This window comes from Lagenorhynchus albirostris, chromosome 3 (genome assembly GCF_949774975.1).
Source record: "Lagenorhynchus albirostris chromosome 3, mLagAlb1.1, whole genome shotgun sequence".
Taxonomy (NCBI): domain Eukaryota; kingdom Metazoa; phylum Chordata; class Mammalia; order Artiodactyla; family Delphinidae; genus Lagenorhynchus; species Lagenorhynchus albirostris.
The window spans coordinates 76,955,755-76,969,728 of record NC_083097.1 but is presented as its reverse complement, the minus strand read 5'-3'; the positions used below and the strand labels follow the sequence as shown (position 1 = coordinate 76,969,728).

General features: G+C 41.1%; 2 protein-coding genes across 5 annotated transcripts in view; one reads left to right on the top strand and one right to left on the bottom strand.

The window, feature by feature from the left end:
* The window catches only part of RHOBTB3 (Rho related BTB domain containing 3), a 54,867-nt gene extending 53,058 nt beyond the window's left edge, over nucleotides 1-1,809 (bottom strand). The window contains exons 1-2 of one of the 4 annotated variants that reach the window (XM_060143299.1): nucleotides 1,187-1,809; nucleotides 781-1,006 (exon numbers count right to left, since the gene is read on the bottom strand). In XM_060143299.1, coding sequence (XP_059999282.1) covers nucleotides 781-1,006; nucleotides 1,187-1,188 — 228 coding nt within the window. In that variant the 5' untranslated portion in view covers nucleotides 1,189-1,809. The remainder of the gene's footprint in view (nucleotides 1-780; nucleotides 1,007-1,186) is intronic. The other 3 variants (XM_060143298.1, XM_060143300.1, XM_060143301.1) reach the window with 3 other exon arrangements.
* The window catches only part of SKIC3 (SKI3 subunit of superkiller complex), a 242,511-nt gene continuing 229,285 nt past the window's right edge, over nucleotides 749-13,974 (top strand). The window contains exons 1-2 of the mRNA XM_060143291.1: nucleotides 749-924; nucleotides 4,668-4,749. The gene's annotated coding sequence lies outside the window, so the exon portion shown is untranslated. The remainder of the gene's footprint in view (nucleotides 925-4,667; nucleotides 4,750-13,974) is intronic.

Genomic DNA, 13,974 nt, shown 5'->3' with positions numbered 1-13,974 from the left:
ATGCTATTGTGTACTGAAAACATTTATACATGTCAGAGAGTAGATTTCTTCTTTTATCACTCAAGAATTAGACTAGCATTTATCAACTTCATTACGATTTCTTTTAATTATAGCAAATTTTAAAGCTTTTTCAAGTCCCAAAACAGTATCAGCAATATTTCTGATTTACAGGTCACTAAAAAGAAATGGCTAAATATATCAAGAATATCTGCATTATTAAAATTAAAAACACCAATTAAATTTTTTCAAAGGTGGATAGTGCTATAAAAGAATCGTTTAAAATTAATTCTCAGTCCCTGTCTTTCCCGCCCCCTTTCCAGGGGTCCTATTTCTGAGCCGCCCCAGTGAAATGTATTTTTGCTGTGTTGAGCTTTCAGAGATCTTTATTTTTAGAACACTAATATTTTATATCACCCACAGGGTAGGCATGAAAAAACATTGCTGTCTGCTGGTGAAACTTAGTGACCTCGTCCCTTGGGGTTGGGACATTCAGTCAGCTGTCTAACAAGGGACAACCCAGAGTCGTGAAGTGTACGCGTTAAGTGCTTCACATTCCCACTGGGGCTTTTTCCCTTCTAAGAGTGTTCTCTGACTAGGCTGGCCCCTGCCCAATAAAACGAAGGACCAAAGATTTTCCCCAAAATGTTTAAAAACTCTCCCCAGGTGACCCAGACGTCCACATTCATGAAAGGCGAAAAAGGGGGAGGAGAAAAAAAAAGAGAGAAAGAAAGAAAAGGAAAGCTCCATCAGCCTCTGCACAGAGCAGCTGCGGGCCCTTACCCAGACGGGACAGTCGTGGACCACTAGCTTGACATTCCCAAACGCGCTGGCCTGATACTCGGTGAACACGGGACGCGCGACCGTACTGGTCGCGTTCAGCAACAAGCTGCTTTCGTCCCCTGAGACCAGCGGGCTTCTCCCCAGGTAAGTGCGGATGAGCCCCGACGGCCGATTGTCCTGGTGAAACGCGTCCCCCTCGTTCCCCAGCGCCACGATGTGAATGGACCTACACGGCAGAGACGGGGGCGAGGGGGAGAAAAGGCGCGTGGTCAGCGCGAGGCTCCCTTTCATCCCAACAGGAAGTGCGGGGGGCAGCGCGCGGCGGGGGTGGGCACGAGCCCCTCGCCCAGGGGCGCACGGCACGCGCTGGGGTAGAGACAATGGCAGGACCGCGACGCGTACATACATGATCTCAAATCCAAGGGCAGGGCGGCGACTCGGAGAAAAGCGGCTCCTCACGGCTTCTAGGAGCCCGTCCGCGGCGTATCCACCCGCAATCAGCTCATGCCGGGCCGCGTCCCCCCTAGCGCACCTCCCCCGCTGCGCGGCCGACGCAGAGCGGGCCCGCGCGAGCCAGCGAGCGAGCGAGCCACGGGGGCCGAGGGCGTGCGAGTCTGGCCGTGTGCGCGCGGCCAGCCAGTCAGGAAGTGCCAGGGAACATCCCGGCCGGCTGCGCCGCTCCCGCCTCCCCGGCGGCCGCCGAGCGTTGCCGGACGCCGTAACCCCGCTCCGCCGCGCTCCCTCGGCCGGGCAGTAGTCGCCTCCTCCGGCTGCTGCTGCTGCTGCCGCCGCCGCTCCTCCTCCTTCTGGCCCAGAGAGGGTAGGAGAAAAGCCGGGCCTCCGCCCCCTTGGCGGGCCGGGCGGGCCGGGCGGGCGGGCGGGCGCAGCACGTGCCGGCCTTGGGGGTCGGGAGGACGAGGGGGCCGCGTTCCTCGCTGAGGCCCCGGAGCCCGGGCGGCGGCAGCCGGGTACAAAGGAGCGGCCCGCGCGCGGGGCGCCGCGGAATATAAATTAATAAATACGACGCCCCAGCCCGAGAGCTCCCGATCGCCAATCCGCCTGCAGCAAGTTTGTTCAACTCGACAGGCTGTAACCAGAGCCGGGGAAAGGGGAGGGTGGGTCGGTGAGGCCCCTGCTCCCTAAAGACTGGAAAAAAAAGAGGTGAGGGAAGCCAGCTTCCCTGGGAGTCCAGCTCGCTGGCCGCTCCAGCAGCCCCAATTTTTTTTTTCCCCCTCTTGGCCTTGACCAAAAAGTGTTTTAGCAAGTCTGCTGCTTTGTCATTTGTCAACATGTAGTACAGCTGTTTTCTAGAATCATACTTGTGAGGAAAAAAATAAAGGCAACATTCATCCTGGTGCAGAAAGGGTTCTTTGTTCACGCAGCAACTAATTCGCTAATATCGCTTCAGAAGGATTATTTACTACTTCAAGCTATATTCGGCATCTTTTACCAAAAACTTAAGGGTTTTTTGCTTTTTTTTTTAAGTGTTGAGGTTCTTATTATGATAGTTTTAGAAACCAGTTACGAGTGAGGTGTTTGTGTTTACATGCTAAATGCTAGTATACGTGGAGATTTTTCTGTACACATTATGGCCACATGTTTAATAATACCTCCTCAGACCAGCTGAAAAAATAACGATCATGCTAATGCAAGGATACTTTAGATTCTTTCATGATAACGCCCTGAAGTAAAGGCTATGAATGTCCCCAAAGGGCCTCAAACTGCCTCAATGCAAATGAAGACTGGAATCCACTAATTCCAAGAAGGGCCAGAGTTTACTCTGGGGCTCTGCTTCTCCATAAACATGAAAATTCTTACAAGTGCTCTGTGTTGAAAGAGTTCTTGTTTATCCTTTTATTTATTTATGTATTTAGCCCGACTTTAAAATGTTGCTGTTTCTTTTCTCAACCGAGCTATTTTGAGGGTATGAAACAGGAGGTGCTGAGTAGGACAGTGAAAAGCCTAGGGTAAGAGCCCTTTGGAATGTGAACAACTTTTTATTATGGGCCCTTGGTTGCTCAACTGAAGGTAGTTTAATAGTTTCTCATGCTCAAATAGGGTATAATGGGGGGCATTCTTTATGTTGTCACTGATTTTTTAAAAATCTTATTTCCTTTGCACTCAGTATAGTTTCTCTTTTAGTCTCTAGAACCTAAAACATCCTGAAATCTTTGAGAGTACAGGATCACCTTTTCTCTGGGGTCATCAATCCCCTCCAGTAACCACAAGTCAAAAACAAAGACACTAGAATGGGTGAATGAATAAAGAAAAATGTAGTATATACATACAATGAAATATTATTCAGCCTTAAAAAAGGGGGAAATCTTGTCATATGTTACAACATGAATGAATCTCCAGGGCAATAAGCTAGTCATAGAAAGACAAAGACTGCTTATTCCACTTACATGAGGTATCTAAGGCAGTCAAACTCTTAGAAACAGAAAGCAGAATGCTGGTTTTAAGGGGCTGAGGGGAGAGGAAAATGGGGAATTCTGTGAGTATAAAGTTCCCATTTTGTAAGATGAAAAAGTTAAAAGATCTGTTGCAAACAAGGTGCATGTAGTAACGTATACTTTTAAACGGTGAAGATGGTAAATTTTGTGTTTCACCACTATATATATATATATATATATATATATGAGAGAGAGAGAGAGAGAGTTAAGAGTTAGAGTTGCTGGGAAGTGGAAGGAAGGGAGACAGTGTTCATTTTTTCCTCAGTTATTGAGTATGTGAGCCAGGTCTGTGCTGGTAGGCATGGGAGATACTAAGATACATAAGACTCTGTCCTCACCCTTGAGAAGCTAAATCTATTCAATATTGTTAATGGTCACCGTGTTGTGAATATTACTGCATCCAATCCTTTTGAAAACATACTTGTTCCGTAAAAATTATAATACAGGCTTATGCATTCAGTAATAGAGGTAGGAACAAAGTACATGGATAAAGTTCAGTGAACGTTAAGAAGAGATATGTGCCTTGTGTGTCATCAGAGAGACGTTCATGGAGGAAGTAACCATTGTGTTAGGTCTTAGAAGATGAAGAGAAGCTTGCTAGATTTGGAGGAATCGGTGGTTAGAAGTATTGGTGGAAAGAATGGACAGACGTCATATACAAATCACATGCAGAGGTAGAGATGTGGAAGATCGTGGCTGATTCAGGGAACAGCAAGAGCTAAAATTAGTGCTGGTGTTCTGATTCCTTTATTACAGCAGGCAGAAAAGAGAGTGGTAGAGGCTTCCCAAGGGATTTCCAAAGTCAGACCTGGTGATACTCAAGTTATAGCTTTGGAATCCCTAGACCAACCTCTGTTTATATGACAAAAGCCTGTCTAGATGCTCACCAAACCCATTTCCTCTTCCGGAACCCATAGATAAAGTACATTTCCCAAAGTTTTTGCATGTAGATAGGGCCATGTGATTAGTTCTCACTAGTGAAATATCCCTGCTGAGCAGTTAAGAGAAGGTGGACCTTTCCATTTTTTTTCATCCATCCATCTACCAACTGGATGAAGCCGGGTCAACCTTGAAGCCATGTGTTGATCTGCAGCTTAGAAGAAGCCTGAGTCTCTGAATGACTAGTTATAGCAGAGCCTTCTCACAGCATGCTTTGTACTGTGATATGGGTGAGAAAATAGATCTTTATTGAGTTAAGCCAGACATTCTGGGGTCAATTATTACAGCAGCTAGTATTACTTATCTTGTCCAATACAGTGTCACAGATGGTCCATTTCCTGATATCTTAAAGATTCTTTTCATAATTATCTTAAGACTACTTTTTAAATAATTAATTCTCTTTTATGTACAATTTTTATTTGGTTTATATATTTATAGTTTCCCTCATTAGTAGCATTAAGTGTTTGTTTGTCTGTTTGTTTGCACTTTTACCAGGGTGTAACAAATTGGATTATCATATGTCCTCCAACTTCAGGGTCACTGCAGAACACACAAGGAAGGTCCTCCAGCCCAAACAGTATGTTTTTCTATTTTCCTGGCTTGAATGCCACTGTTTCATATTCATTCTGATAGATGTTCTTATCCCCAGATAAAATGTAGCCACATATGAGTGTAAGATACAGAAGTTGACCCCTGAAATTCCAGAAAAGATATTTGAACTTTTATCTTCAAACACATATATTCCCCCCCCCAAAAAAAAGAGGGAAAGAAATTAAGCCCTACTAATATTTAATGTGAGGATTGGTAGTGGCACCCCAAACTTGATCCATTAAGTGGGCAGGCACTCAGGGTGCTCTGGGGAGAGGGTGGTAGCACAGCTGCTCACTGTGTGGGGAGGGGAGGACTCTCCTGTGTTCACTTTTAACATATTGCCACATGTTGCAGTTTCTGTATCTAACTAAATGGATTTATAGATCATATTTAAGTAAACTATTATAGCATGGATCAGTGGAGACAGTGTTAATAATGCAAGAACAGGCAAACACAATGGGCTGAGCTGACATTTCTGGCACCCCTTTTTGGAGCCACACTGCAAGATGAAAAACTAATGACTAATTAGATCTGACAAGAAGTTGGCAATGCTAGTTAAAATTATTTCTAAAACTGTTTTAAGTATGAATTTATATCTACTTTTACTAACATCTTCACCCAAATTATGTATTACAGATAATGATGTTCTGAACTGTTAGCTAACCACTTAAAAAGTAGACATCCAAACTCATAAAGCTCAACAATATTTCTAAAATATTTAAGGAGTGTATGATTCAAGCCAATACTTTAAAGAAAATTCACCAATTATAAATGCTATGAAGCCTTTTCTGAGCTTCCTTAAAAATAAAAAGTCAAAAAGCAACATACCATTGGGAAAATAGTTTTCTTCTTGTGAAGATAAAAATGTTTGAAATAACACATGGAACACAGATGGAAAAAAGAAACTGCATTCCTTTGACAGCAAATACCTTGAGAATACGCATATAAAACATTGCTAAAGACCTAATGACACAAGTATTGGAACATGTTACACAATGTGGGAAGTTTACTATAATGTTAAATGGAAAGCACAGATGTTTTTAATATGTCTCACATTATGGTATTGGATAGATTCTGTTTCAGTGCGGTGTTTACTAGATTGTGTTTCAATAATGAGATGCATTTTAAAGTGACAATTCTGTGAGCCGCCAAAGGAAAGCTATAGTAGAGAAGGTATTTTTTCTCTAATACATCTTTGAATGGTATTTTCAACAATTGACTTAAAAAAATAAAAACTGTGTTTTATGCAAAACTTGTGTAAGTGTAACCACCGATGGATGAGTTACTTAGACTTAAAAAAATTTTTTTAAAGAAAGGAAGGATTCCAAGTTAAGATTACAGGGAGAGCAACCACATGAAATTCATTTGAGGTATATCTCATAAGCAGTTATTCCAGCAAAGAAGCTGGAGCCAGAAACTGAGGTTAATTTTGTGGAAAGAAAACTTGTATAACAGTTTTAAGATTTTTCTTCACTGTGAAATATAATACATACAGAAAAGTGCATAATACCTATGCACGTAGTTAATAAATAATTATAAAATAAACATTCCTAAGCAATCTCCTAGGCCAGAAGATAGAACATTATCACCACTCATGCAAGGGTGCACACACCCAAACACTGCCCCCCACACACACACAGGTGCCCCTCCTCAGTTACAGTTTTCTTCTTTTTCTTAAAGATAATCATGAGCCTGACTTTTGTGATGATTATTTATTTATTTTTCCTTACAGTTTTGCTACCTATATGTGCATTCCTAAGCTAATATTTTGTTTTTTCCTCTCTTTGAACTTTATATAAGTGGCATCACACTATACAGACTCTTTTGCATCTTGTTTCTTGTACTCATCATCATTTGTAAGATTCATTTATGTTGATGTAGCCGTGGTTTGCTCCTTTCATTCCTTTGTATTGCTGAATAGCATCCAGTGGCTACATAAATTATCATTTTCTTATCCATCCCATTTTATTTTATTTATTAAAAAAAATTTTTTTTTATTTATTTATTTGGTTGTGTCAGGTCTTAGTTGCGGCATGCGGTCTTCTCTCTAGTTGTGGTGCATGGGCTCTCTAGTTGTGGCACATGTGGGCTGTAGAGCACGCAGGCTTAGTTGCCCCTCGGCATGTGAGACCTTAGTTCCCCGACAAGGGATGGAACCCACTTCTCCTGTGTTGGAAGGCGGACTCTTAACCACTGGACCACCAGAGGAATCCTTATCCATCCCATTTTAGATGCACATGTGGATTATTTCTAGTTTTTGCCTATTACAAACAAAGCCACTAGGACCACTCTCGTTTTAAAATATAATATCTTGGTGGGTATGCTGGATCACAGGGCATGTGTATTTCCAACTTTGGTAGATAGTACCCAACTGATTTCAAAAGTGGTTTTAAGTATTACACTCCCAATAGCAGGGCATGAGAAGTCTCCCTATATTTCTTAACATACTTAAATAATACTTAGTATATGCCAGATATCATATTAACTGCTTTATAAATGTTGACTTTTTAAATTCTTAAATTATCCTATTGAGTTGGTTCTATTACTATCCTAATTTACAGGAGAGAAAATTTTGGCACAGAGAGGCTAAGTAATTTGCCCACAGCTATACAAGTAGTAAGAATCCAGGAGCTGGGATTCTTAGACAATTGGCTCCAGGGTCTATGTCCTTACCGACTATGCTATGTTTGTTTGTTTAAAATTTATTTATTTATTTATTTATTTTTGGCTGTGTTGGGTCTTCATTGCTGTGTGCGGGCTTTCTCTAGTTGTGGTGAGCGGGGGGCTACTCTTCATTGCCCTGTGAAGACTTGTCACTGTGGTGGTTTCTCTTTTTTGTGGAGCATGGGCTCTAGGTGCACGGGCTTCAGTAGTTGTGGCGCATGGGCTCAGTAGTTGTGACTCACAGGCTTAGTTGCTCCGCGGCATGTGGGATCTTCCTGGACCAGGGCTCGAACCCATGTCCCCCACATTGGTAGGCGGATTCTTAACCACTGCGCCACCAGGGAAGTCCCCACTATGCTATGTTGATGTTTGAAAATTTTCCCTTTATATGTAATTTTTGCGATTGAAAATGCATGTAACCTATAAAAACTCTGATATCTTATAGGATTTTTTAATCCACTTGAGTAACATTAGGTAAAATGGAAATGCATCCATCAGCTTTAACCAAAATCTTTGCATAATGAGTGATGAGACTGAAAAATAGGTATGATTTAGCAACCCAGCTAATGAAGCAGTTCTTCCATTTAAATACCCGTATCTTTGTGAATTCTTTTCAGAGAGCCTTTAAATAAACTGAACATAAAAGCAGACATCTGTGTTGCTGTATCACAAAATGTTGACCCAAGATCTAAAGAATAATGAGGCATATTCAATTATTGTTCCCCTAAAAGGCTTTGTTAACAATAACATGCTAGAGAAAAGTATATTTTGTATTATTAGTAATACATTTTGAAATTATTTAAAATATGATTTACTTCATCTTTATCTCATCTATTGAAAATTTTCAATTTCAGTATGTTTTATTGTATTCATAATATATTAACAGTAATACATGCATGTCATTTATAAAGATATTGGGGGTATGCTCAAAATTCTTTCCAATAGGGGACTCAGTCAGAAAAGTTTGGAGACTACTGGTCTGGTGTCTAATGCTGTGTCTTAGAGAGCAGGCTTAGAAGGAAACCACAGTGGAGTCTTGGACTGCCAGGAAGCAGAACAGGGCATTGGGGTGGGGACTGCTGAAGGAAAGCTGTGGGAGAGGAAGTAAAGGGAAGATAGGAGAAGGTAACACAGATAAACTGCACACCTACTTGCCTAGAAATCAGCCCAGTGAAAAATGTATTTGTATTGTATTAAGTAATCTAATGAGAGATAAAGTTTGCAAATTTACACAAAAATCACAAAATTCAAGATTAGCTTTTTTTTTTTTTTAAACAACTATAGCTTGCAGTACTTCACATAGAGTAACCTAAGCAAAGTCATGTACCAGGGTCAGTAACCATACAGTCATAAGAAAAGTTGTTACTCATTTTATTACTTGGATAAATCTTCCCAGAGAAATAGCCAACAGCTTTCTTCTAAATTGTGGATTTCTTCTAAACCACAAGGCTGCAATATCATTAATTCTGTTTGGAGAAGCTAAAGTGAGAATCCGGAATGTTATGTATGTGCAAAATCCAACTACCCTAAGCTCTTTCGGAAAAGGTCTAAAATGTTCGTTTGAACTTATATTATCCACCCACCTCTATTATTGTGCCCAATCATGTTTTTCAAACAATTGTTCTGTTTTTCAGTTAAAATGTTACTTTAAAATGCCAGAAAATTTGTTCCTTGGAATCAGGATTGCCCATTTCTTACCAGCATTTTTCAAAGGTTTGAACTTCAAAGAAACCTGGTTGTTTGGCCTTTAATAGGCCTGCTCTGTTATTCAGCCCTGGAAAAATATATATGCGAGTATCATAATCAAGCACTATTGATTGTGTCATTTATTTATGCATAATATTTTGTGAAATGTTCCATTTGTAGCCATACAGAAATATAGGGTATTAGATTTAAATGGTATAATACTTTGCTGATAGACCTCCTTTTGGAAGAATTCGAATACATTAAAAAATAGATTGTTATCATCTGGCTCTAGTTTTAACTGTAATAAAAGTTATGCAATTTCCAACGGCAAATCCCTTTCAAGTCTTCCCCATCTCTTGTACTCCTTTTACTTGTTCAGGTACATGCATCTCTGCCATGGCCATCCATTGGGCATTACCCCAACTGGAGCATTTCACAAGCATGCTTTCAAACGTTCTCCTTTTTCATTCAACAGCTATCACTAGCTGCGTAATGTGACTTCTGCCCTCAGACAATACTGCTGATTCTATTTTTCTAGACTTGCTTTTTACTTTTCACTTCTGAGTCTTTAATCCTGTCTGCAGTTAAACTCTTTTTACAGTGAACAACAATTGACATTTTCTTAGCAATCTTTTTTTTTTTTTTGCGGTACGCGGTCCTCTCACTGCAGCGGCCCCTCCCGCCGCAGAGCACAGGCTCCGGACGCGCAGGCCCAGCGGCCATGGCTCACGGGCCAGCCGCTCCGCGGCACGTGGGATCCTCCCAGACCGGGGCAGGAACCCGTGTCCCCTGCATCGGCAGGCGGACTCTCAACCACTGCGCCACCAGGGAATCCCTTAGCGATCTTTTTTTCTGAGGAAAGCCCTACTGATACCATTAAATATTACGTTGGCAGCTTGTAACCTTGGGGAATAGTCCTTCTGATGTTCTAACAGCTCATCTAGCTTATCTGAAGGATGTTGTTTTGTCTTCCCTTTTTCCTGCTTCTCACTTTCTCTAGAGATCCCCTGGGGCACATTTTTACTGACATTGCTCTCTACACTCCTTTCTAGAGCCCATTCAATTTTAAAAATCTAAATCTGGGACTTGAGAACTATTTTTGGTGGGTACTGTCTCCTCTCACCTTCAAACTAAAATGTCTGGACTTGTGTGATTATTATCACCTCTCCAGCGATATTACAGTTTCTCCCTCCCCCCTGACCCCCACCCCCTCTGTAGCCAGATCCAACACCTTTTCACCCAATAACTGCCCTACTCCTACAGGGCCAATGCAGTTTCTGCTAATGAAGGGGCTTGTTCCATGTCCTTCCTCAAGATGTTCTAGTACTAGTTACAAACTCCTTCCGGAGTTAGGACTAGGGTGAGACCAGGCAATTCAGTCTACATTAAACGACCTTCCTCCATGAAGCGATAAATAGGGAAAACTAAAAGCAAAGGCACTTCTGAACTAATCCCAGTGGCAAGCACAGCCTCTCAAATTTTCCACTGAATATCCCCCAAATGAGAGGTACTTGAGCAAAGCCCCTAACATTCCCATCCCTAACCTACCACCCAGGTAGCAGCATAAGTTCCCCACCACAAGCCCAGATTTTTTTTTTTGTCTTCTCAAGTTTTGTCATTAAGTCATAGTATCATTGTTGATTTAATATAAAAATAATAGTTAAACTACTTGACACCAGGTAAAATTAAAGGATGGGCCTTGTTTACCTTATGACTTAAAGAGAATTTATGAAATCTTAAAGAGAATTTATGAAGTTCTGAGGGGCAAGAAAACTCTTTCCTTCTGGAAAGAAACCACATTTTGTTGAACTGGTTAGTTAGAAACTATCTTTTTGTGGGTGAACAGAAACAGTAGGATAATCAGTAATTGTTACTGGAACGTTTGCCATGTAGGAAAAAATCTTGTTTTTATGGGTCATTATGTCTAACTCTTCAGAATTCTGGGAAAGATCTATGATTCCATGAACAAAAAGAATGAAACTCAGAAATGTGCAACCCTGGCATAATGCAGGAAGCAGTGAAGTATAACATAATACAAAAAATACAAAACCGACAAGAAAAGCAGAGTTTCCTTTGTTTTGTTTTGTTTTGTTACAAGAGTTTTAGTACTCATTAGCTGTAGCCTTAAAATGGAACAGTCTGTTACTAGGTTGCTACCCATGAACAGTCACAAATTGTACACAATTAGTAACTCCCCATGCTGGACTCTAGAATTAGGAGTCATTTTCAGCCAGTGTATTTTATTAACTCACTATGGTTTCTAATAATTTAGTCAGTCGTCTCACATTAATGATGATTACAACAGTGTTTTGCTAATAACTTCATCATGGTCTCAAAGATTTTTATTGCAGGAGGTCAAATTGATTTAAATAGAGTCACTGTTCTGAACAACCATGCCAGAAATGTCACAGGGAGAGGCCAGCTGGGCTGCTCAGGCTAGCCTCAGGATGACATTGCCTCAGTCAAGTCACATTTTCCAGGGCTCATTCCTTGGTTTTACAAGTCCAGAAACTTTATTTTGTCAAGGTGTCCAGAGCTGATCATACTCAAGAGATGAAGCTTGTGCTAACCCAATGCACAAAGGGGCTGTGCAGAAACTAGAATACCAAGTTGTTCATTTATAATGACAAGGTTAACTATCAAAGGGCCTAGAAATCTAGGATACGTGACTACCTTCTTTTTCCTTGAGGAAAGTCTACATGGGAAGCCCTTTATTACCTTTTCAGTTCAACAAACATTTATTAAGCACTTAAGGTACAGGTCATTTTGATCCCAAAGATGTTTTGCATATATAAACACTTTAATTACAGTTATGGCAGCATTAAATTGTTATAGAGACATTATTTTCCAGAGCAAACTGCATTAAGTCAATTTATGCCTTGATCAGTTTTCTCAAGTTTTCTCTTCTGATTGGCAGGTTCAGTCTTTTAGAAGAGGCTAATATCTGTCTGCATGATGGAATTAGCAACAAATTTTATCCAATAGCCACATTCACAAATCCACCTTCTAAATATGGTTCTTAACAAAGACTTCAAAGGAATCTGATAACCTGCTGAACTGGTATGCAAACAACTGTGTATAATGCACATGTGTGTTTTACTACTACATTCTCATAGCAAGGAGTGACCTAAAAACTTGGAGCCTTCCAGAGCCAACCTGGCATCTAGGCCACCAATACTACCCACTACTCAATATCAGGGCATTTCTAGGGCAAATTCTTCTTGAAAACTTTATAGCCCGTTTAACCTAACATGTTCCATTCCCTGATATCCTTATTACAGGCCCAACTATACGTTATCCTGATCTTCTAGGTTTGCCCATACTTTCCTTTCTGCCAAAACTTTCCAGTTTACCTTCTGGAATTCCAATCAGAGTAGAAAGGGAGAACCAGTCCATTACTCCTCCATCCTCCTGAAGAACTTCTGAGAGAGAACTTGGGTTCTCTGAGATCCAAGAGAAACTATACTCCCCTCTCTCTCTCCTGTTGCTGAGCAAACTTCCAGTCAACCCCCCTACCTCACCCCCTTACACGTAGACTGTTCACTGTTCGTCTCTCCACCCCAAGAAGTCCATGGTCCTCCATGATGTCAGTATCCACATGAATTCTCTTATCAACATCTTAGCCTCTTCATCTTCAGTGACCTTCACTTCTACTCCACTTCAACCCACCTTTCCCGTGGTCAGATCCTAGGTGTTCTCACTATCTGCAACTGCTTCACACTTAAACAATGCATTCCAACATTCTACAGCCTGGACATACAACATTCTGTGATTTTTTTTCCATCACTCGGTTGCTCCCTGCTCATGCTCGCAAAGAACCTCCAAACTGTTGACCCTTCCACTTTCTCCCTCCCTGCTAGCCCTCTTCTCTCTTCATTTCTTTCCCTATACATTTGAGGTCTCGTGGTACATCTCCTGTCTTTATCCTCACATGCCTTGTTCTATTGTCCTTCAGTCCGAAACCCCAACAACCCTGGATCAGTCCAGGTGTCTGATTTTTCTGTGCATATCTGGGTTGCTACATTTTACTGTAGAAATCCACAAAACTCTGCACATTAATGGTGCTACAAATTCATGGTCTCCATCTTCAATCAGGCATTCGTACTGCCTGGCAAACCTAGTTAATGCTCTTGTTTTCCAAAGTGGTCCAAGCCTTCTCACTGTCTGCCATCTCTGACTTCGGCATCTTTTTCTTCCTTCACCTCCCTTATGTTTTCTGTCACAGAGGAAAAAGGAAGCATCAGATGGGGAACTCTCCTCAACTTCCCACTGCTAAGCTGACAAATTGATATGCAGTCACATACATCCTTTTCTTTTTCCTTCAGTCACAGTGCAGTAAATATCCTTCATTTTATTCAAGGCTAGTCCCTCTGGTGGTGTTGTGTGTGCTTCCCCTTTTGACATTGGAGGGACTGCGCTCCATCTATTTCCCCTTTCTTCTGTGCCTTCAACATTTACCTCTCTACTGTTTTTTACTATCAGCATTTAAACACATCCAAGTCTCCAGCTACTATTCTTTCTTCCCCCTCTGGCTGGAAGGAACTTTTTACAAGTTTTGAGTTCTGAGTTATTTAGTTCTTTCACTTGTCAGGACTTGTATGCTTGTCTATAATAATTTCTCTAGTGTTTTAGACAGACTTAAGTGCTACAAACTTGCTCACCTGGAAAATTATTATGACTCTTAGAACTCATATATTATACAGGTTCTTATTGTTGAATGTTGTTTTCTTCTTTAAACTTTTAAATTATGAAATACAGAAAAAGCACAAAACATAAATGTATAGTTTAATGAATAATTGTAAGACAAACACTCATTGACCCACCCTGCTGATCAAGGAAATACACCCAACCCATGGGTCCC